The following is a 24,874-nucleotide window of genomic DNA, read 5'->3' on the forward strand; positions in this document are numbered from 1 at the left end:
CGCCGTCAAATGTTGGGATAACGTTCAGGCTGAACCTTTTTTCCCACTTAGTCGGCTAACAATGCACGAGGATGTGAAAGCAATTATTTGTTTTCCTCTGAAACTCAAATTTGTTAAAAGAAACGCATTTACACTCATCCGAACTGCCAAAGCAGTTGACTGGGTGCCATAATGGCAGGTAGGCTGTCTGTCTGAAGCCCACGGACAGATTTCTTGACTGGAACAAACTCAATTGAATCCAACGCATGAAATGCAAAAGCTAGGCCAATGTAAAACAAGACTATTTAACACGAGAACTATTCTCATCTGATCCTGATAGTCCCTTTGGCGAGGACAATTATGTTAGTGTAAAAGACAAGGTCCAAATGGCTGAATCCGTTTCAGCACCTTGGACAGCAACACTGACAGCCTGAAGACAAGGGAACTAACAATGTGACAATTAGACAATATGTGCAAGCGTAATAGCCTGTATTATTATTTGATATGAAATCTAGGACTAAAATTTAAATAATTCAGCCCAAATTTTAATATTATTTTTCAAAAATAATATTAATTTTATTTTTTATATTTATAATGTATATACTTATAATAACAAATTATTTTATAAATTATATAATATAAAATAAAACAAAGGTATAAACAACAACAGTATTTGTTATTATTATTATTGTTGTTGTTGCTGTCATTAATGTTATAAAATAAAAAGAAAAAGTATAAGAAATAACTTATAATAGTAAAAACAATTGTTGTTGTTATAGTGTTATAATAAAAATAACAGAAATTAAAAATACTGATTGTTATTATTATTGTTAATTAAATTTGTATTATTATTATTATTGTTAAATTACATAAACTATATGCAACAAGTATTATTATTACCGTTGTTATACTTATTTTTATATTAAATTACATGAAAATAAAATCAACAGTTATTATTATTATTATTATTATTATAAAAATAACAATATATGTATAAACAACAACAATAAATATTATTGCTTATATTTTAATTTTATAAATGATTATAAAAATAACAACAATAACTATTATTATCATTATTTATAATAGTAATAGCAGTTGCTAATAACAAATGATAATAATAAAATATTATATATAAATATACATAATAATAAATAAAATATTAATTGAAAGCGGATACAATTAATGTGACCAAATACAACTAAAATATAAACAACGAGTTATTATTATTATTATTATTATTACTATTATTATTATTGCTGTTGTTCTTGTTGTTACTATATTTATAATAAGTGATATAATAAAACTATAATTACTACTATTATTACTTAGTCTAATAAATAAATAAATGAAAAGTTTTACCACAGAAACCTACAAGCTATGTAAACCAAAAAAACTAAAATAATCAAATAATACACTAAAGTGGTACAACACAAATGACAACTTGTAAAAGCCTATTACCATTACCAATAATCCTTTCTGTCAAAACTTCCTATAGAGGTGTTTTACAAAACCCAAAACACCTACACGTTAACAAAAAGAAGAAGAAAAAACCCAAACTCCATGAGGAGAACAAAGGCTAAGCCCTCCTGCACTTCTCTCATGGAGAGATGAAAAAGAGGAAAGCTTCCCTTGTTAAATATGCGGCCTTGACGTATGGGAGTGCGTGGGTAGGTGCGGCTAAAAGCAGCGCTTTAAAACGGGATTTGTAATCTTCAGGCTGCTGCTCCCAGAGCTACTGACTGCTGACTACTCACTACTGACTTACCGATCCTGTGGGCGATGGTCTTACTAAAACCCTGTAATTCCTCATTTCACAATAATGCATAGCTCGTATCTGAGTAAAAATACATCGATAAGGGCACAACAGCCTTACTAAATCAAATATACATGGAGCTGTGGATGCACTTCACTCAAAAAAATTGATTTTTGCTGCATGTTCAGTTTAGTTAATTAAAATGAGCTAATGCAACACAGTTCTTGGACATTTTGCCAACTTAAATTTCGTTGCATGCAATGAATTTAAATTTGTAAAATGGAAGTTTACGTAATATATTTGCAGTGCATTAGTATTTTTCCTTCACATCCAGTCCAACACAGACATATTATTAATACTTATTTATTTGAATTAATTATTTATTAATATTTATTTTAATATTAACTTTTTGTATAGTAAAAGGCTGTCTCATTCGCAGCTCTCTCACCAGAAAATGTGTTTCCAACTCCGCCCTTACTTAAAGTACCACATAGAGATTCATGGAGCACTTGTCTATTTTTAGCCCAGGCTAAGCCATTTAAATCTGTGCCATGATCTTAATTCGATACCTGAACTTAATTAAACTCATCCCCAGGACCAAAGGGGCTTGAATGTAGCCAATTAGTCTCATAGTGCAAATGACGACAGACTGCTTCATTTATTCTTGTGTAACTTCTCGGTAATGAATAATGCATGGTCTGTTTTCAGATGCCTGCCCTCACAGATAAGAATGAGGAGATCTGGCAGAGATGGCTTTTTGTTTGCTTTGGATTATGAAATGATTTAAATGTACGATTATGACATACAACATCTTTTTTGAGAAGCGGTATGATTAATAACAAATAATTTAGTCTCCTTCATGTCTTTCCAAACCAACTTTTTGTCATTGTTGACCATAAAAGGAAAAAGGAGGGTGAGCTTTTGGAGCTTGACTGCATTGGTCACTAGTTCACCCAAAAATGAAAATTTGCTGAAAATACACTCACCCTCAGGCTATCGAATCAGTAGTTTGCACAAGTAATCCACTGTACATCAATTAATGTCTTGAGAAAAGCTGCAAGTTTGTGAGAAACAAAAGGTGTTTTATTTTTTAAACCATCGCTTTTGGCCAAAATACGACTCCATAATCCACAATAATGCTTCCTTCAATAGAAAAAGTCCATCCCCTGTTGTCCTCTCACATATAAAAATCCACCGACATATCTAAAACAAGAACAGTTTTGGACTGTTTTCACTTATAAATGGTGCTTGGTTTGTGCATATTTCTCTCCTGATTCAGATGAGATTAATATAAACATGCAGCTTTTCGCTTCACAAGACATTAATTGATGGACTGGAGTCGTGTGGATTACTTATGTATTATTGTGATGTTTATATCAGCTGTTTGGACTCTTATTCTGACGGCACCCATTTAATGCAGAGGATCCATTGGTGAGCAAGTGATATAATGCTAAATTTCTCCAAATCTGTTCTGATGAAGCCTGAGGACAGCCTAAGGGTGAATAAATTTTCCGCAAATTTTCATTTTTGGTTGATCTATTCCTTTAACGTATAAGAGTTCAGAGCAACATGAGGATTAGCAAATTGATTGATAATTATTACAACCAAATTGTCTCTTGTTTATTTCAAGAGACCAGTAAAATCTTTAACAATGCATTTGATTACTAGTATTTGTGTGTATTGTCTATTTGCTCGTTCATTAGTTGATTAATGATGGATCATAAATCAAAAATGTAATTCTAAGCACAATTAGCCTCATCAATAAATGAGCCCTAGCTATACACAGCTTCCTAAACGATTGTTAAGATTCCACAGAAATATATACAGTCCCATTTTATACCTACACTTGAATTGCCAAAGTGATAAAGCATTTCATATGCTGCACACCTTGTGTTGTTTTCCCTAATGGGATACAATCTGGTCGCTATCACATTATAATGAGGGACATCTTCAGCGTGATGCACTAACAGACCCTGTCCTCTCTGACAGCATATAGTCTTTCAGAAGAGAAAACAAGGAGCATGGCATATTTCTGTATAGCTAATTTGCTTCAAAAACACACTGTGGGATAAACAGCAATATTGTATGTGATAAAACTGCGATATAAAGGCATAAATTAAACAATAGAGAGAGAATATATGGCAAATATGATTTCAAAACACACATAAACAGTAGGTAAACTACTTACAAGAGTTCCGTCAAGAAACAAGACGAACACCGCAACGCTGTTACAGTAATATAAATATGTCCTCTGAGGTAAATTTCACTACAGAACTGAAAACAAGATGGCGCTGTTGCATTTGTTCGCGAGTGTGCAAGTTGTCAGTGTGATGTGAGAGAAACTAAAATACCGCCGGTTTCATATAAGTTGTGATTAAATTTTTCACGGACGAAATTCAGTCATTTCAATAGGAAGTTTCAGATTTCAGATTTCAGAACAGGTTCAAATTGGTCACGCATATTTGCTGTGTTGACGAAAACTAAACTGCTTGGTTTGAAAGTGACATACATCGCTACAATGTTAACAACACACCTTTTTCGCTGTTTTTGCGAAAAATTTCGCTAATGTCACAGCACAACTTTCAGATAGTACAAGTACGTCTGCAAGATGTCTGTTAAAGATCGCTTGATCTGGAAAGCATCTACTGTGTACAAACATCTGACAGACGTCTTTCAGATGTCAGTTTTACAAACATTCTAAATCATAAACATCTTGAAGACATCTAATAAATGTCTATTTGACATCTGATAGGACACATCCAATAGACGTATTGCAGATGAGCAAACACTCTAAAAAATATATCTTGCAGACGTCAAATAGACTTATCCGTGATTGCTGGACATGGCGAAAATGAGGTAATATTAGTCAGAACTTGTCACAATTGACCAATCAGAACCGAGTATTCTAGATACCCTGATAGCACACATACATCACAGAGACATCTATTTTGACATCTGCATTTACATCTGGAAGACGCATTTTATAAGAAGGTTTGCTCATCTGCAATACGTCTATTGGATGTGTCCTATCAGATGTCAGATAGACGTATTAGATGTCTTTAAGATATTTATGATTTAGAATGTTTGTAAAACTGACATCTTACAGACGTCTGTCAGATGTTTGTACACAGCAGATGCTTTCCAGATCAAGTGATCTTTAACAGACATCTTGCAGACGTGCGTTTGCTATCTGGGTATATATTTAATAGGGGAAAAATTACGAATTTTACAAATATTTTGAATGAAAAGTTAAATTGGAAAAAAATTAATTCAAAATTAGATTATACATAATAAATATATACAGTTCACACACATATATTATGTACACAAAAAAAAAGTGTATTAATCATGATTAATCATTGCCCAGCACTAATAGATAGATATTTCTTTTTTTCTGTTTGCTTTAATGACTTTAAACACTTGAGATGACATTAACTCTGTAAAATAACTGGAGATCAATAAAAAGTAAGAACAGCAAGATCAATACCACTAATTTTATTATGTGATTAGTGACAGAATCTCAAATATTTCTTACTTAATTTACATTTCCTTGTTATGAATGTATCAACATTAGCTCGATTACAAAACTGTCATCGCAATACCTTTCGCCTACATGGAAAAACGGCACTCTGGCATGCATATGAGTTTCCACTCCCTCTCTGCCATTTTTCCATAGCAGAATCCTGGGAAAGTGCCAAGCGGCTTGGACAAACCTTGAACTAGGCTGTTGCTCTTCCTAATGCCGTGATGGAGCTGCACTGAAGCATGGATGGTCCCAGGATGGATGACCACAGGAGCTGGCAAGCAGGTGAAATTAGAGTCTATGATGCCTCTCTATGGAGAACCCAAAAATAAAGCTGACCCTTAGGAACTACTACTGCGTATCCACCCACGTACAATGAATGTGGTGTTATTAGACACCGGGCGGCCCTTAAACACAGACGAGAGCTGCAGGATGTGTGAACTGTGGGGTTCGGGCAGTCTGTGGCATCTGCTGGCCTTTTCAAAAGTGAAATATAATAAGCTGGCAGCATATATCCAGTGTGCATTGTGTGGAGGTTTATATCTATTTATCTTTTCCTGTTTATGTCTGAAGTGATGTGTGTTTAACAACCTATTGGATGTGTAACAGGAAGTCATTCCCCTCATAATAAGCACTGTGGCAGTACCACGGTACAGTGATGGTATGGTAAAACTATGGTAATGTAAAATACAACATGGTACTGAAATTCATGTACGACAGTATTAACACAGATTTTTCAAGAATACCATGGTAGTACCATGGTACTTTTTTGTAAGGTGTACAAAAACCATAGTAATACTATGGTATTTTGTGTGTTGTATGTTATATAACTATTTAATGAATGCTTTTTTGTTTACAATATTTATATACCATGGTATTTACATGGCACTTTAAGGTAATTAAAATAATACCATGGTATATGTTCAAAATACGATGGTACCTCTTTTGTATTATATAGTTTGCCATATTTATATATCATAGTATTTAAATGATATTTTAAAAATAATGGTAAATAAAAACATGGTAAAGCACTGTTATATATCATATATATCACTGTTTGACTACCATACTCATATACCATGGTACTTTTGTGATAACCCAAGATACTTAAATGGAATACCATATCAACGGTACACCTAAAATTAAAAAAAAAAAACTGAAATATAATATAAATATTAGATCTATAAAATATAAAACATTACATAAATATTAGATCTAATAAAAATCTAAACGTAAAAAACTAGGGGCCCTGTTTTAATGATCTAAGCGCATGGTCTAAAGCGCACGGTGCAAGTGCAGTCAGGGCGTGTCCAAATCCACTTTTGCTAGTTTAACGATGGGAAAACAGTCGGCGCGCCCGGGCGCATGGTCTAAACGGGTTGTCCCTATTCTCTTAATGAGTAATGGGTGTTTTTTGGGCGTAACGTGCAATAAACCAATCAGAGTCTCATCTCCCATTCCCTTTAAGAGCAAGTTGCGCTCGCGCCATGGCGGATTCGCTATTTAAACGGCGGAATTTTAAGGCGCATAGACTGAACGCGTCTCCAGAGAGCAAACGGATCTGCTCATGCGCGAGCAAATAGGTAGGCTAATTCTGATACACCCAATGACTATCCATTATGACATGTATTATAAACATGTACATTTTTATATTTATGTAGCCTACACAATAATATTCTTTTACACTGTAATCCTTTCATTTGTAATAATTTCGCATGTTTGTGTGCTGCTGCGCGTCCCTGTGTGTAATAAGCAAAGTGAACGCGCGTTGTGGAGCCGCCCAGAAGCGCATTTTCTACTAACGCGCTCTTTAAATAACAAAAATATATTGCGCCATTGACTTTAGACCAGGTTTTAGTTGGTCACTGGCGCAGTCTATTTTCAGTTCCTCAAAATAGCAACGCACCTACGATGCGCCTGAACACACCTCTTTTTCAGACCAGCAAGCCAATGGGCGCACAAATGGGCGCAAATGCATTTGCTATTTAAACAACGCGGCGCAGTACGGGAAAATGAGAACTGCGTCAGGCTGAAACTAGCAAAAAACACTTGCACCGCGCCTTGCGCCACATTGCACAGGGTGTATGATAGGGCCCTAGAAATGTTTCCTTGGCTACATACACACACACACACACACACACACACACACACATATATATATATATATATTAAATGTGAAAGTAAAATATTAAATTAAATGTGAATTTAAGTAGAAATAATTTTCTTGTAAAACACACTCCAATAATCTGTTTCACAAATGTACAAATTCATCAAATTTTTAAGTGTAAAATAAGTTTGAGTTGAAGTGCTAAAATTTCTAAAACCAAAAAAATAAAAAATAAAATGGAAATATAAAAACAAAAACTAATAAAAAACACATTACTAAAATTGCTAAAACAAATTAACACGGAAACTGAAAATATAAAAGCTAAATGATAATAATAATAAATAAAAAATAACACCAAAAAACACTGATGCCATCATGGTAGTATTCCAAAAACATGGTACATCCATGGTACCAAGTGCCCAATAAATCTGTCTTTGTGGCAATGCCACAAAAAAGCAGGGTAAAAAGAGGACACAGGACCTCAAAGACGCCCTGCTGTTTGGTGGCGGCTCGCTGCCTTACGCCCAAACTACTGACTGAATTTCCCTTTTCTAATCGAAGGGAACAAAGGCTAGTATATCCTCGTGGAAGCCTGCCTTCTGCCCGACACTGACACAGATCGATACATCATAAATTATAAATAAGGAAAAAATAGGGTAAATAAACCCAGTAAATAAATGTGTGTTGTCTTGTCTCCCCCTCCCGTTCTCTCACCTAATGGATCGTGGATTGTGCATCGGTCTGGTGTGTAGTTTTCCACTGTTGCCATGGCGACTGGCCAGCCAGCCCCGGAGGCTAGAGGTGACGGCGAGCTACAACTCAATTCAGCTCACAAACACATGCACACACAACTCAAAACGGGCCTGGAGCGAACACACACACACTAAATATATACACCCATGCATACAACAAACAGCTCGTTTAACCCCAAAGGGACGATTTATAATAGAAGTATTATTTCAAAAGGGTGTGTTTCAGCTCCTGGTGATTTTATTGGCCCCTTTGCAATTCGAAATGAATGTATTGACCCTCTTCGCCGGACAATGCGCTTCTATTATATGAAAAACATGTATCACCGTAACTTTGTGTGCTATCTGGAGGCACCGGGACAGCGTGATTGCTTTCTTTTTTCTTTCCCCTCAAAGAACACCGCAATATTCAGTCCGCGCGCCGTATAGTGCCACGCTGACATCTTAATGATTATCCCCGGGAGGCTTTTGGTGTTCATCACGGTGCTCCATAATGGATCGGTCGCCGTTGCGCGCCGCAGTTCACGACCAGAAGCCGTTAATTTTTTTTTTTTTTTTTTTTTTCTTCCCCCAGACAAAGACAATGCGCCCAATGCGCTATTAGCGGCGTTTCATTTTTATCTGACTTTGGGCGGCAGACTTTCCTTAATGAGAGTGGACAACATGGCGAGCGGCTTTCAAAGATGCTGATCGGCTCGTCGCACGAAGCGCTTCGGCTCTAAATTGCCTCCCCGACGCACCGCGGGCGGATTCGCCCCAGCTGTGAGGCATCGGCGCATACGCTCCGAGGAGGAGATGTCTAGATGGCGAGGGCCGCTTCCCTGCCGGCAGCGAGGCGAACAAATGACATTTGTGTCACTTGAAGTCTCCTCGCGATGCATCTTATGCAGTTAGAGTTTGATCAGAATTTAAATCTGTTTGAAAACAGTTTGGGCGATGGAAGTTTAGTCGAAGTTTACTTCCTGAATGATAAAGACGGTTGTGATCCAGTGCTGCATTTCAGCACCGGACAGCGACCGTCGCAGGCGCTGCAAATTTTGCTTGGTGTTTAAAGGGAGAGTTCACACACACAAACACAAAAAGTAAGTTTTGTCATTATTTACTCACTCTCGTGTTATTACACACCTGTATGACTTTATTTCTTCTGTGGAACACAAAAGAAGATATTTGGGGGGGGGGGGGGGGACTGCTTTGGCATACAATGAAAGCCAAAACAACATTGGACCCAATGCACTCTTAAAAATAAAAGTGTTTCACGATGCCATAGAAGAACCTTTTTTTTTTTGTCAATATATCTTTTTTCAAAATATCTTCTATGTTCCAAAAAATAAATAAAGTCATATTTGTTTGGAACAACATGAAGGTGAGTAAATGACAGAATTTAAATTTTTAGGCAAACTGTCCTTTTAATTTGAAGTTACATTCTCATAGTAAGCAACTTAAATTCATCTTCATTTGAGAATATTGATGGTTTTGATTCAGTTCCAGCACTGGACAGCAGGTTAATTAAAAAAAAAAAGCAAAGTTACTAAATTTAAACTATGAATGTAGGCTTGAAAAAACATTGTTTGAAAAGTTTTTTTTTTTTTTTTTTTTTTTAAGTTCTGCAGTTTAAAGATTTATACTTGTAAGCTCTTATAAATGATACAAAGAAAGAAACAGAAAGAATGATAAAACATTAGATAGAATGATACAAAGAACAAAATAACTTTAGAGTGATAGAATGTTACATCAAAAGAACACTAGAATGAATAGAATGTTAGATAGAACACTAGAAATAACGACAGAAAGAATGATTGAAAGAACAGCAGAAAGATAGAATGAATGACAGAAATAATGATAGAACAATAGAGAGAGAGACAGAACATTAGAGCAACATAAGAAAACAATGTAAGTGAAAGAACGATTGACAAAATGATAACTATATACAGTGATAGAGAGAATGTTAGAATGACAGACAGACAGACAGACAGACAGACAGACAGACAGACAGATAGATAGATAGATAGATAGATAGATAGATAGATAGATAGATAGATAGATAGATAGATAGATAGATAGATAGATAGATAGATAGATAGATAGATGGATAGATAGAACATCAGAATGACTGAATGATAGATAGAATGATAGAATGATAGAACGATAGACAGAACAATAGATAGATAGATAGATAGATAGATAGATAGATAGATAGATAGATAGATAGATAGATAGATAGAACATCAGAATGACTGAATGATAGATAGAATGATAGAACAATAGAACGATAGATAGATAGATAGATAGATAGATAGATAGATAGATAGATAGATAGATAGATAGATAGATAGATAGATAGATAGATAGATAGATAGATAGATAGATAGATAGATAGACAGACAGATAGATAGATACACTTAAGTGTATCTTTTTTCCATAGAAATGGTAAAATTTTAAATGGAATATAAATTTGATAAATATACATATAAATGGCCAAGTTACACAGTCAATAATGTGTTTCAGCACTGTACAGCGACCTCCAGAACAGGCTTTAACTACACACAGCTATTGGACTGGAGTTTCTTTCAGCTGAACAGAGAGTGCAGTCACACTTTCTGCACCTCCATATGGCATACGCTCCAAACCGGCTCAACATGATCGACAAGAACCCGTTCTCCAGGGAACAGAGACTTCATAATATCCATCCACACAGCCATCACACACACTGTGATTCTCACATTATATTAATCAACAGGCGTCCACTAACGATGAAGATGTTTTATTATGCATCATTTACTTTTCCACAACGGCCTTCTTCCCCACAGCACTTCAAAGGTATATTCTGGGTTCAATACAAGTTGAGCTCAATCTGGGTTTGAGAGATTTACAAATGGGGGCCAATTTGTAAATATTAAAATATTCAAGGTTTCAGTAGTAATGCCACAATGATTTTAATGTATAAATTGCTTACTCAAAATTTTACAACCTCTTTTTTTTTTTTTTTTTTTTTTGCTGTTAATAAAAGGATTTAAGTGCTTGTACATCGAAATCACGATATTGCTTAGTGTGATTATCCGATGACTGTGTGTTTCATAGCACAGGGCTGTTTTCTTTTACATGTGAGATAATAAAAATTATAATAAAATAATAAAAATGATTATATTTATATTATATTTTAAAAATCTATTTCTTATTCTTATTACAATAGTAATATTTATTATTTTAATATTTTCTTAGTAATAATAATGATTAAAAAATTGCAATTTTCTTAAACACTATTTATTATTATTATTATTTTTGTTGTTGTTATATTTTGTAAAATACTGTAAAATTACCTCAATAGTAATTTCATATTTAATTTAGCAATAAAATGGACTGTAAAACTAGTAGTAGTATATTTTTCTGAAATAATATTTTTATTGTACTGTGAAATTACATTCATTTTCAGTAATAATCCTCAGTAAGAATAATAATAATCAAAAATAAAATACCAAATTATTATTATTATTATTATTATTGAAACATTACAATAGTAATAGTTCATGTTTTGTTTAATATTTTAACAATAACAACTATTATTGTTATTATTATTAATAATAATAATATTTTTAAATAATATGAAACAGATCAATAGTAATTTTTCAAGTATTGATATATTTCATATTTTGATATATAACTTCTAAATCACAACATTTCTGGTCAAACTGTGCAGTCAAAAAAAACGTAAAAAACTAGAAAGAATATTCCTTAAAATACTAAACCAGCATTCAATGCAAATGACCTCTAGCACCTGCGATGCACTTTTCCCGTCCGCCCATGTTCAGGGTCACGGCCTCACATGCTCCACGCGTGAGTGTTGAAGGCCTTGCCAGCCTAATCTAACCTCTGGAGAGGACAGTCCCTTGTCACGGCTCCTGTCAATCAAACATAATGACACAACCCACAGCGAATCGGACGGGGGCCTTGTATCCTTCGACAAACTCGCTGTCCTACCTTCTGCGTTCAGGGCAGATCTGCCTTTTAAATGAGGGATGGAGAGAGATAGAGATATAATGAGAGAGGGGGGTTTTCTCTCTGGTTTTAACGTGAACTTCTGCTCTCACACCCCGCTGAAAGTATGGCTTCAAGCTGTCGGCATGACCCTGTGTCCTCGCCTCCTCCTGATTTCTCTCTCCTTCCTCTTAGTCGTTCCCTCTAGCTAGCGCTAATCTCCCACTCCTTATTGCTCGATCTGTCTTCGCTGGATTCATTGCCTCAGAGACCCTGCTTCTTTTTGTTTTGTCATTCTTTATCTCTCTAATTCTAAACAATCTTTCCAGCTCGGCAGTGCCGGGCGTCGTTCGTTCCCTCTTCGTCGAGGTCAGAAGCAATTAGGACCTGCTGCAAGATGTCAGTAAAAATGGGATTTTCCCAAACCAGAGGTGACTAACACCTTGATATCTCGGTTCATATCATGTGATTCTATATCACAGAAAATTGGTTTATGTGTTAATTAAAACTGTGATAATCTAATAATTATGTAACTTATTTAACCTTTTTTTCATTTAGATTTTTTAAAAGTAGTATATAAATTTAATTTGTATTTAAAAATTGTAATAGTTTTTTTAATATATATTTTACTTAAATTACTTAATGTTTTAGTTTGCAGTGTATTGTTTACACAGAAATGTCATTTATACTTAAAAGTTGTAATTTTTAAATATTTAATTTAATTTAATTTACTATAATTTTTCATTAAATCAGCATTTAACACTTATTGTCCATAACGTAATAATTATCGGTTTATCAATATCGGTTGAAATGCTAAGGAACAATCAAAAGACAAAGTACTTAATTTCATGTTTCTTTTTTTGCCCTAATTGTAAATAACAAAGGGGATAGGTTAACTAATATGTGAAGATCTACCACAATTTAAACTGACACATTTCAACAGTCACCCAGTAACTTCATACCTGAACCTAACCCAAAAAATGACCCTTCTTCGCCGTGCCACTTCGTCTATTCCAAAGTCTCATCTCCAGCCTGTAAAAACCTTCAGAAACGACTCACCACTATTTGTCTTACCAGCATCCTCCACTCCCTTTGTCTCTAGCTAAGAGCTCGCTGGGCCGCACCTGCACTCACACAGCAGCTAAGGGGACAGGAAGATAGATTGGCAGGTGGGAGATGTGGGTCTTCACCGGGGCCCTCGTTCAGCCCTCATTCCTCCTGTCCTGAAGCCAGACTCCTTCAGACAAGACCCAAGAGAGAGAGCAATGTGCCGAAACTACAGCCACTACAACTCCGGCTCATGTACACACACACAAATACACACGCGTTTCGCACGGCTAACCCAGATCACATCGTCACATGACTCAATCCCACAGACAGCTGCTCCCCAGTCCAGCTACAACCTGAAATAGACTAAAAATAAAAGAAAAAATAAACGCATTAATATTTCATTTATTTTTTTACCAACTCGTACAGCCAACAAAAAAGCACTCGTGCCGGAAGAGTGCCTAACTAATAGCCCGGTTTGGAGGATTATTTTGTTTTCAAGGCATTTTTCCATTACTATGAGGGTCATATTTGTAATGGAAGACAGAAACTGGCAACGTTCCCGGATATCTGGAGAACATTTATGGTTCGAATGGAAAGCGGGACTCCACTTCAATCTGAAGCATAAATTGTGCTTAAAAGTGAAACAGAAGGTAGAAAGAAATTTCAGGCAAAAAGTTGTGGGAATGGGACTGTTCTCAAATCTGAACCAATTAAGAAAAGCCTTGTCGGCAGTGCAGATAAGGAAGCCATTAGCTTGTTTATGTGATGTTTTTGTTGTTCTTTCTCACAGGAACGTGCCAAAGTGCACCGCCAGCTTTTCACTAAATACCTTAAAGTAAGCAAATGGCTCATGGGACGATGAGGTTTGGCGAAACATCTGGCAAATCTAGTGCAGGGAGGAAGAAAAGAAAAGAAAAGAAAAGAAAAGAAAAGAAAAGAAAAGAAAAGAAAAGAAAAGAAAAGAAAAGAAAAGAAAATGGTATTTACAGGGCACTTAAAAGCACTTCAAGGAATTATAGAAGCCCAATTATGCTACATAAGAAAAAAAATCAAGCTTTATGACATTAAAAATGGATAATTATGACATAAAAGCTGCTATTATGACATAAAAGACAATTAAGACAAAAAGTCAAAACTGAGATACAAAGTTGAAAATGACATTAAAACAATTATGACAAATATGACAAAGAGATAAATAATTATGAGTTAAGTATATAAAGGCTGAAATTATAAGAAAAATTGACAAAATTGACTAAGACAAAAAAACTGAATAATGACAAAACGTTTAAATCATGAGATACTAAGAGATAATTAAGAGATAAAGTTGAAATTATGAGATATAAACAATTATGAGTCAAAACTAAGATACAAAGTTGAAAATGACATTAAAACAATTATGTAAAAGTAATTTATGAGTTAAAAGTTGAAATTATAAGATAAACATTGAAAATACTGACAAAAAAATCTTAATTTTGACATAAAAAGTTAGCAAGATATACCAAGTCATAATTATTAAATTAAGAGCTAAAAAAATATTGTGACCAAAAGTCAAAATTTACATACAAAGTCAAAAATTATATTAAAACATAATTGACGGAGTAAAAATTATGAGAAAAAAAATCAGAATTATGAGATTTTTAAAAAATTGGAATTAAGAGAAAAAAAAAATGGCATTATGACTTTGAGATAGTCAAAACTGACATTAAAACACAATGACAAATTTTATGAAATAAAGACATTTATGAGAAAAACATTATGAGATACAAACAAAACAATGAAAATTCTGATATAAATTGTTATATTTGACTATTATGAGTCATAATTATGAGTCTTTTATCTCATAATTTTGACTTGCTACTTCAAACCAATATTACCAAAGCATGATTTTTTTTTTTTTTTTTTTGGCACAAATGACCTTCCATAATAAATACTATGGTAAATATATATAAAAAGCGGCTCTTACTTCTTAGAGAAGTGCCATAGTACATTCAATATCATGCTATATATTACCGAAATAACATGGTCATTTAAAATATACTACAACACTGAACTACTGTATATATGTTGGACTACGTCATGGTACTTCAAAGAATGCCATGGTATTACCATGGTAAATAATCAAAAACATGACCCTGATACAGACAAAGAAAGAAAGAAAGATCATGTTACTTCAGTTTTTCCTCTTGTTTCAGGGTTGTGGGAAATGAAATCCCTAAGGATCACTCTAGTGCAATGGCTTTTTACTATGTACATTACACCCCTGTGCCATTACACACACAGACACACACACACCCCGTGTAACGCTGCAGTCATACGTCTGCATCTCTCCATTGTGGTAGAAGCCATAACAGGGGAAGCGGCACTATAAAACTTCATGAAGTGAGAAGCAGAGTCTCGTGTGCAGCTCCGCTGTGATTTCTCATATGACGGCACTGGAGACTTTCTATTCATCACACACTGCCGGCCATGTAACTGCATTACCACAAACCCCGGACGCAAATATCCACCCATCAGAGAGCACCACAATCCACCGGCTCACTTCATTGTCAAGTCAATGAATCAGCGTATTTGAGAGAGAAACAGACAAATATAGAGAGACAGGCAGACAGCAGGAAATACGCTCAAATTTACACATTTTCCAAAATCCAAAGGCAAACAAATGCTGAAAATCATATTAGAGATTATCAGAGAGATGGAGAATCACTGTTTGCCTTGTAGATACAAATCAACGGCTAAACAATAAAGGTGATTTGCTCTGCTATTGTTTGTGCGTGGCACTTTAAAGCCATTTTTGTCTGGTTACATAATATTCAACAAAAACTGCTGGATTTCTATTCTGATCACATGTTGCTTGTGACTTTGTGTTCACTTAAAATGAGTTTTGATTTGCTAGTGTATATTTATCTAACTTTTAGTCAGTAATCATAAATATAATAAAATTATAAAATAAAAATAAACAAATAAATGTTATTGAAATGCAAAGTAATTAATAAATTCATGTTAATTTGCAGTAAAAATACAATGAGGTCCAAAGGCATTGCAACAATTAACATAATATAATACAATATAATACAAAAACATAGTAAAAGACAAATATAAAAACCATAAACTCTATTATTAAACTATACTAATTAAACTGTAAATATTATGAAAAATAAAATATAAATAATTATGTATTTACTTTTTAGTCAGTAGTATCTATTATTGTTACAACTATTAATTAAACTAACAAAATTGGGAAATATAAAAATATATATTTCACAATTTTGTTGGTTTAATTAATAGTTGTAACAATAATAGATACTACTATTAATTAAACTAACAAAATTGAGAAATATAAAAAATATATATTAAAATAAAATATAATAAATACACTGGGGTTCAAAAGCATTGCAAATATAACTAAAACTTATAAAAAGAAAAATGTAATTATGAATATGATTAAAAAAAAATACATGCCTACTTACTAATTTAATTAAAATGTATGTATTAATAATTTGGGTGAAACATTGTGGAATAAATAAGTGTTTGCTTTTCTCCCATTCTACTTTAATGACAGCAGCACTGATTAGTGACCTAGAAATAGTGCAGAACATTAAATATTTCTTATTCATTGTACGTAATAACTTTTCCTTGCTGCAAACTTCCTAAAACTTTCAGATTTAAATTAGATTTCGGGCCCCACTGTATTTATAATAGTCATGCCAATCACGCTTCATTAATTTGATTTGATAGGAATGGCCGTCAGCATCCTATCACAGTGTTTATTCTGAGAAAAATATACAGCTTTGTCAGCACACACAGCGTTCACACTCTGGGTAACACCTCCTGCGTTCCTTACATATTTCATGTCCATCAAAAGCTAAAAATGGAGCCTTGTTAGTTTACAAGAGTTAGCAATCACATTATTTGCTGTTTTGTCATTATAACAAGACTTCACTGGGTACAAGCATCCAAAAAGGGGTTTACTTTTCAGTAAACAGTTCTTAAAGGAATAGTTCACCCAAAAATCAAAGAACTCTTCATTAGAACAGGTTTGGAGAAATTAAACATTATATCACTTGCTCACCAATGGATCCTCTGCAGTGAATGGGTGCCGTCAGAATGAGAGTCCCAATAGCTGATAAAAACATCACTATAACCCACAAGTAATCCACATGTCTCCAGTCCATCAATTAACATCTTGTGAAGTAAAAAGCTGCGCGATTGTAACAAACAAATCCATTATTAAGGCATTTAAATCATTGCTTTCGGCAGTAATTTGAGTATGTAATCCATAATAATGTTTCATTGAGTGAAAAAGTCCATCTTCTTTTGTCCTCTCACATCAAAATCCACAGACACATCCAAAAACTAGAATTGCTTCAGACTGTTTTTGGTTATAAATGGTGCTTAAACAGTACGTATTTCTCTCCTGATTCAGACAAGATTACTTTTTTACTGGAAGCAATGGTTTGAAGTTAAAAACATCTTAATGATGGATTTGTTTCTTACAAACACCCAGCTTTTCACTTCACAAGACGTTAACTGATGGACTGGATTTGTGTGGATTACTTGTGATGTTTTAATCAATTGTTTGGACTCTCATTCTGACGGCACCCATTCACTGCAGAGGAATCAATGGTGAGCAAGTGATGTAATGCTGAATTTCTCCAAATCTGTTCCAATCAAGAAACAAACTCATCTACATCTTGGATGGCCTGAGGGAGAGTAAATTTTCAACCATTTTTATTTTGGGGTGAACTATTTCTTTAAAATAACCATGTTAAAAGAACATAATATAAAGAACCTTTTGTGGAATGTATAGGTTCCATGGATGCTAAAAAAACACCACTGTATTTTTAGGAGTGTAGGAAATAAAGGTTTTCTGGGATGGGGACTGGTGTTTTTTTCTGGCAAAAACGAAAATTGGGCAGTTCACACGTCTTCCACAGACGGATGTGAGAACAAGCAACGGATCTGGGCGTAAAACACACACCTTAAATTACACCGGATTTACAGCGGGGCAGAGCCGACTCCGGAGGAGAAGGTGAATTTGCAATTCCAGCAGGGGTGTGGAGCCCCGCAGACAGCATGAGCTCATACACACCGAAACGTGGCGAAACCACTCTCATTTTCTCCAAGCGTGGCCGGCCTTGCTGCACAGACACATCTGTGAGCGTCCCTGATTTCTCACGGATGCAGTTGGAAAAATATGCCTTTTATGTAGCTATATACATATGCCGTGCCAAACTAGATTTTAAAATGCACAGCAGGGTTGACAGAGGTGTTGTGTGCGTGTCAAAACAAACAGTTTTCTTTGTCTTCACGTTGTTTTGACTCAGTGTGATATTTCCTGTTCCAGTCTAGACAGATGTATATGCTGGCATATACTATATATAATTAAAAAAAAACATATAACCTCATGCTTTTGCATGCGTGCCATAAATATCTTTGCATATTTGTCCATGTTGATTTTTTAATACATTTCGGATCTTCACTATAACCTTGTTTGCAACTTAAATCGGTGTATTAAAAGCAATTTAGATAGATTCTAAAAATGGTTAGCTGCTATAATGCAACAAATTCAATTTGCAGTTATGAATCATCTTTTTCACCAGCTGCTTGGAAACAGAGGCACATGCTTTATATAAATACACTTAAAATACTGCTGAGATGAATTTATGTCGCAGTTCCAGTGTTTTTGTTACCATTTTACATTAATATGCTGAATGACCTCAATAAAAATAACCTTGAAATTGAATTTTGATTTGTAATGGTACATTTGGTTCTTATTAGAGTCATACAATCTTTAAATAGTCAATACGTTATAGTGGTAGAGCACTGAGTTAGCAGCGCAAAAGGTTGTGGGTTCAATTCCCAGGGAACACACATACTGATAAAAAAAAATGTGGAGCCTGAATGCAGGTCTGCTAAATGCCTAAATGTAAATGTTGTTGTTGCTATTAATAATACAAACATTTAAGAATATTTTATTTTAAAAATAATATTAGCAATAACAATTATTTTTATGTATTAATCATCAACATTATTATTTTATTATTATTATTATTAAAATGGTTTTAATAATAATAATGTGTTTACATTTTATTATTGCTATTATTTTTAATTAAATATTATTAAATAAAATCCAACAACTTTTATTATATTATTATTATTATTATTATTATCGTTGTTGTTAATACAAACATTTTTAATAATATTTTATTTTTAACAAGTATTTTATGTATTAATCATCAACATTATCAACATCAACATTATTATTTTAATATTATTATTATTAAAATGGTTTTAATAATAATAATAATAATAATTAAAACAAAAATAATTATAATAACAGTAATGATTTTGTTTTACATTTTATTATTATTATTATTATTATTATTAAAATGGTTTTAATAATAATAATGTGTTTACATTGTATTATTGCTATTATTTTTAATTAAATATTATTAAATAAAATCCAACAACTTTTATTATATTATTATTATTATTATTATTATCGTTGTTGTTAATACAAACATTTTTAATAATATTTTATTTTTAACAAGTATTTTATGTATTAATCATCAACATTATCAACATCAACATTATTATTTTAATATTATTATTATTAAAATGGTTTTAATAATAATAATAATAATTAAAACAAAAATAATTATAATAACAGTAATGATTTTGTTTTACATTTTATTATTATTATTATTATTATTATTATTAAATTCATTTAAAAGTTAACCATTAACAATATTCTAAGGTTGCAGAAGAACATTTTTCAATTTCAATATAATTGTATTCTTTTTTTATTTTTTAATAAGTAATCAATCATTTGATTTTAATTATAGTAAGGATTTAGCAAAACCCCTTTTAGAAATATCCAGCTTCACCCCTATTTTTTTTTTTTTTAATTAACTTTTTGTTTTATCTTGAGTTTTGTTTTGTTGTGGTTATGGACAAAATGAACTGATAGACAGTAATCTTACTATTTCTAGTGCCCACTTGCCAAATCAGTTAGCCAAAGGTTACATCACCTAACTAATATTCATGAAGATAAGGTTTATAATATTTCTCCAAACATTTCAGATCATTTCTATGCCTGTTTTAAAGTACTCAACTACAAAATGACTCAAAATGGCCATCTAGACCACACATACATGCAAACAAAATCAACCACCCATCCCACTACGCACAAACATACACAGATCGCCGCCGTTAGCCCTAGACGATCCTGACAAGCTGCCATGTATACATGGTGATGTTATCACCAAATCTCGCACATTGCGGAGCTGATGTTCCTTAGAGGTCACTGATGGGGAAGCGCGCTATCGAGGCGGACAGCTGTCAGAACGCCTTCCTCGCCTTCACCCAACTTCCTCCTCCTGCTCCTGCTCCTCCTCCGCCTTAGGGTGTTCTCCGACTCCTGTAATGGGGCTCATATGTGCCCCCCTGTCATAGCGATTCTTAGCAGTACGTTGAACTTGAAGGCTCTGCGAAATCCCAGCTGGAATTAAACTGGGAGGATCTACGTCATTTGATCGATCTTGGCAGTTGCTACATGTGAGATGCACTCTGGGGATGCGCCATCCAGAAAAACGTGGCCGTCTACTTGACTGGCTATAGTTTCTCATGCACAACTGCTAGCTGAGCGCAATATGACACACAATATATCAGTATGATATCGGTTATCGGCCCGATATTTTACTGTGATTACTGTAATGAAGAACAAAAAGAAAATCTGTAAAACCCCTACAAAAACAGAATCTATGATTTATCTTACCAAATTATCTACGAAAAAATATTTTTTTAAATATCTATTTAAATATATATTTTTTTATTATTAGGGTGAATTTTTTTTGCGCAGCCCAAAATAACTAACAAAAACAGTCATTTTATTTGCAACTCCACCTGATGCCACTAGGGGCGCACAAAGGACATTTCATGTGATTTTTCCACAATCAAGACTGTAATGAAAAATAAAAATAAAAAAGTATGAAAGTGAAAGTAAACATAAAAGAGAAAGTTAAAATATAAGTTAAAGTGAAAATATAGAAATTATCTTCGACAATTTTACATTAATTAAAACATAAAATTTTTATTTATGTAAAAAAAAGTTGCCCGTCATTCGTTATGTTTGCAATTCCACTTGATGCCATCATGAGTGCACAATGGACACTTCTAATTATTATTTAATTTTGACCGATTTATTAGTTTAACGATCTTTACCAGAGACAACAGCCATGTGAAATTAGCCTTAACATCTTACTAACAGGTTTGCATATGACATGAGGGAAACAGAGTTGTTATCATTAACTAAAACTAATAAAAACAACAACATAAAGCTGAAATAAAATTAAATATAAATATTACATGAAAAACTACATGAAAATAAGGCCTTGGCAGCTTAACTGAAATAAGTACTAAAATTGCTGGAAAGCAATAAAAACAAACTCAACTAAAACGAAATTAAACATCAATAGCAATTTTTAAGAAAACAAAAACAAATAAGTGACAAAAGAACTTAAATTTATTAAAAATATAAAAATAAAAGCTAATTTTGATTTAATAGAATATTTAATTATATAAATAACACTGAAGCAAGAGTCTAACTGATCATCTCCCATCACGTTTCTTGCTAAGAGGAACGGTCAGTCAAGAGTTAAGGACAAAACACAAGCATAAATAACTTATAGGTCCTCTCCAAAAGAACCCTAGTTTACATGAATTACTCTGTAGCCTCTGGCAATCTGCATATCAAGCAGGATTTAGCAAACAAACAACTGGCATATCTGCTTACCATCAACGTATTGAGGCGGGGGTTGTTGGGGAAAGATTTAGGGATAGGCTGTTTGTCCAAGACTCACTGCAGGCCACTTTGGCATATATACACGGAGGAAAGAGCATGTTTGCGAACCACATATTTTTAAAATGGACTAGTCGTGGGTTAACTGTGACTAAATGGGACAGTTCACCCAAAATGAAAATGCTATCATGATTTACTCTTTCTTCTGTTGAACATAAAAGAAGATATTTTGAAGAATTGTTGGTAACCAAACAGTGCCGGGTTCCCATTGACTTCCATTGTATGGACAAAGAATACAGTGGAAGTCAATGGGAACCAAAACAGTTTGGTTGCCAGATTTCTTCAAAATATCTTCTTTTATGTTCTGCAAAAAGAAAAGCATTAAGGTTTGGAATGAAATTAGGGTGAGAAAATGTTTACCCAAAAATAACAATTCTGTCATTATATATTCACCCTTATATCAATGGGGTCAAAAACAACACTGGACTCATTGGCTTTACTGTATGGACAAAACAAAAGAACAAGCGTCACACAGATTTGGAATGACATGAAGGTGAGAAAACAATAGCAATTAAAATTTCGGGGTGAACTGTCCCTTTAAGAAAAAGCCCTGAATAATTAGACTGGTTTCAGGTTCACCTGACCCAGATTGGACACATTTCTTTGGGGGTATTTAAGAAATTTTCTTGTGTTCAAAAATATCTAGAGCGCAACCAAATGAAGGATTTTGTGGTGCTTCTTTAAAAATGTGACACACTGATTTAAAAACTCGGGTGTTGTGGCGCCCAAAAAAACAGTGCAAGACATGATGCAACAGCCAAAGTGTCTGTTTAAATGTGTATAGGTACAGACGCAGTGTTTTGAACGTGTTAAATTTAGAAGAAGCACCTTTTCCTGAGAGGATTTTACAGTGCAATCTGTAAAAGCTAACGCGCACCACACTGTCAGCATGCAAATTAGAGCACTGAAATATTAAAACTAAAATATACATGTACCAAAAAATAGAGAGGAACTAGTCAACCAACATGTCCTATTCCTAGCAGGCAAACACATGCACATAAAAACACGTATCTCGTTCTTAGACTCTTCAACAAACACCTACTACCTTGTTCGCAGTTGTCTCAGAGGATGACAACACTGGCAAGTGAAGCTGATGCAATGATGTCACACATGCAGCAAGTCTGTGTACATGTGTGCGCGTGTTTCTCTCACCCCACAGTGCGATGGGGAAGTTGTGATATATTCTCAGCAGGCCTGGATGACATGTGTCATATTCTGATTGCCCCCTCCTTCATCTTTTTTTCTCCTTTCAGGATCAAATGTTCTCCTGGGTGTAAAAGTGCGTGTGGGTTTGACATAGTGGCACTAAATCGAATGTTGGATACCACTTGTCATTGGCTTCTTCTTTAAAACTTTTCATTTTGAGGATTCTTACATAAAGGTTTCAACGGTCAGCAACCTTAGACACCTCTGAACGTGTATATTATATTTCTACTTCAAATTTCTAGAACCTCTGTAATACTAGTGGATAACTATCATGAACTAACATCATGCCAACTTGAACAAAAGAGGACTCATAAAACACCAAGAAATTTTGAAATTCTGAGAATTATCCAATGTTTGGCTTAAATTCCTGATGATATAATTTATAATGAAAAAAAATAGTATTTCAAAAGGAATAAAGAAAAACTAAAATAACATTTTAGGAATAAAATATTCCGGCAGCTGCTCAAAGACATTGTCATTATTTAGAGGTCAAAAGAAAAAATAAAATAAAAGAATAAAAGCAATGTTGCTGGTGCCATATTTCCATCTGTGATGCCAAATTAATAAACAAATAAGTAATAATAATATAAAATGTCATATCAAAATAAAAAATAAAACAGTAAAATACAATAATTTATAAAATAAAGCAAAGCATAGAATAAAACAACAAAAATCAAAGCAAAGCAAAAAAAAACTAAAGGCAAAGCAAAACAAAACAAAAAAACAAGAACAAAAAAACATAAAATGCTGTTAACAAATAATGCTATAAACAAATAAAGTCATTATTTAGAGGCCAAAAAAAGGATCAAAAAGGCACAAAAGCAATGATCCTGGTGCATCTACATTGCTCTCGGTGCATCCAAGTTTCCTGCAGGTTACTTCAGGAGATGTCTATCTGGCAGCATAGCAACAATATGTCATTGTTATACCATTCACTATGGCTGTGTACGGCCGGAAAGACTACTGCTGGACCTCCTTGTGTGTTTTGTGCTTTGAATGACATCGCAATTGCCAGCCATCCTCAGGAGCACACAACCCTCAATGGAAACGCTCTCGCTGCACCCCGCTATGTTTATTTTTGTGCGTCTGAAATACTTTTGTGCAACTGGGCAACAATGACTCACTGGCTTTTTGCGTAAATGGAGCAGTTTGGAAAAATTGAGAGAACAAATGAATTGACATTTGCTATCACTGCATCCCCAAGCCCTGCGCTGAAAGCATCGGATCAATGCTTGCAAATGTCCCTGGGGAGAAGTACCATGAAACGGCTCAAAGCCTGATCTTAAAAGGCTGGGTTATCGACTGATTTCTGCTCCAAAGGCTTTAGCTCTCTGTCTAAAACATACGGCTTTAGCTTTGACTGGCATGGTGGCTCTCTTAAAGAGGTGAGGCGAAAGGCTGGCAGCGGACTTACCCCCGGCAGTGTCTTCTGTTCGTGGAGGGCGTTCTGGGCTTTGATGGCCGACTCGCGGGCGCAGTAGGTGAGGAATGCGCAGCCTGTGTGACAAAAAGGAAAGGAGACTTTCAATGACTTGGATAGACAGTGGTCTTGAACTCAATACTGCCTGATATCGACGGGTGGCCAAAGTCATTTGAAGTAACCAAACAGCTTCCTGTAGCAACTAACAGTGGCCAGACAATCAAGACAAAAGCATTTACATTTATTCATTTA

At 34.2% G+C, this 24,874-nt stretch overlaps 1 protein-coding gene across 11 annotated transcripts in view; it reads right to left on the reverse strand.

Annotated features, from left to right (window-relative positions):
• celf5a (cugbp, Elav-like family member 5a) overlaps window positions 1-24,874 on the reverse strand; it is a 231,436-nt gene that overhangs the window by 188,039 nt on the left and 18,523 nt on the right. For all 11 annotated transcript variants that reach the window (XM_058760783.1, XM_058760786.1, XM_058760780.1 and 8 more), the window contains one exon: window positions 24,617-24,699. In XM_058760783.1, the coding sequence (XP_058616766.1) occupies window positions 24,617-24,699 (83 nt within the window). The remainder of the gene's footprint in view (window positions 1-24,616; window positions 24,700-24,874) is intronic.

This window comes from Onychostoma macrolepis, chromosome 22 (genome assembly GCF_012432095.1).
Source record: "Onychostoma macrolepis isolate SWU-2019 chromosome 22, ASM1243209v1, whole genome shotgun sequence".
Classification (NCBI taxonomy): Eukaryota; Metazoa; Chordata; class Actinopteri; order Cypriniformes; family Cyprinidae; genus Onychostoma; species Onychostoma macrolepis.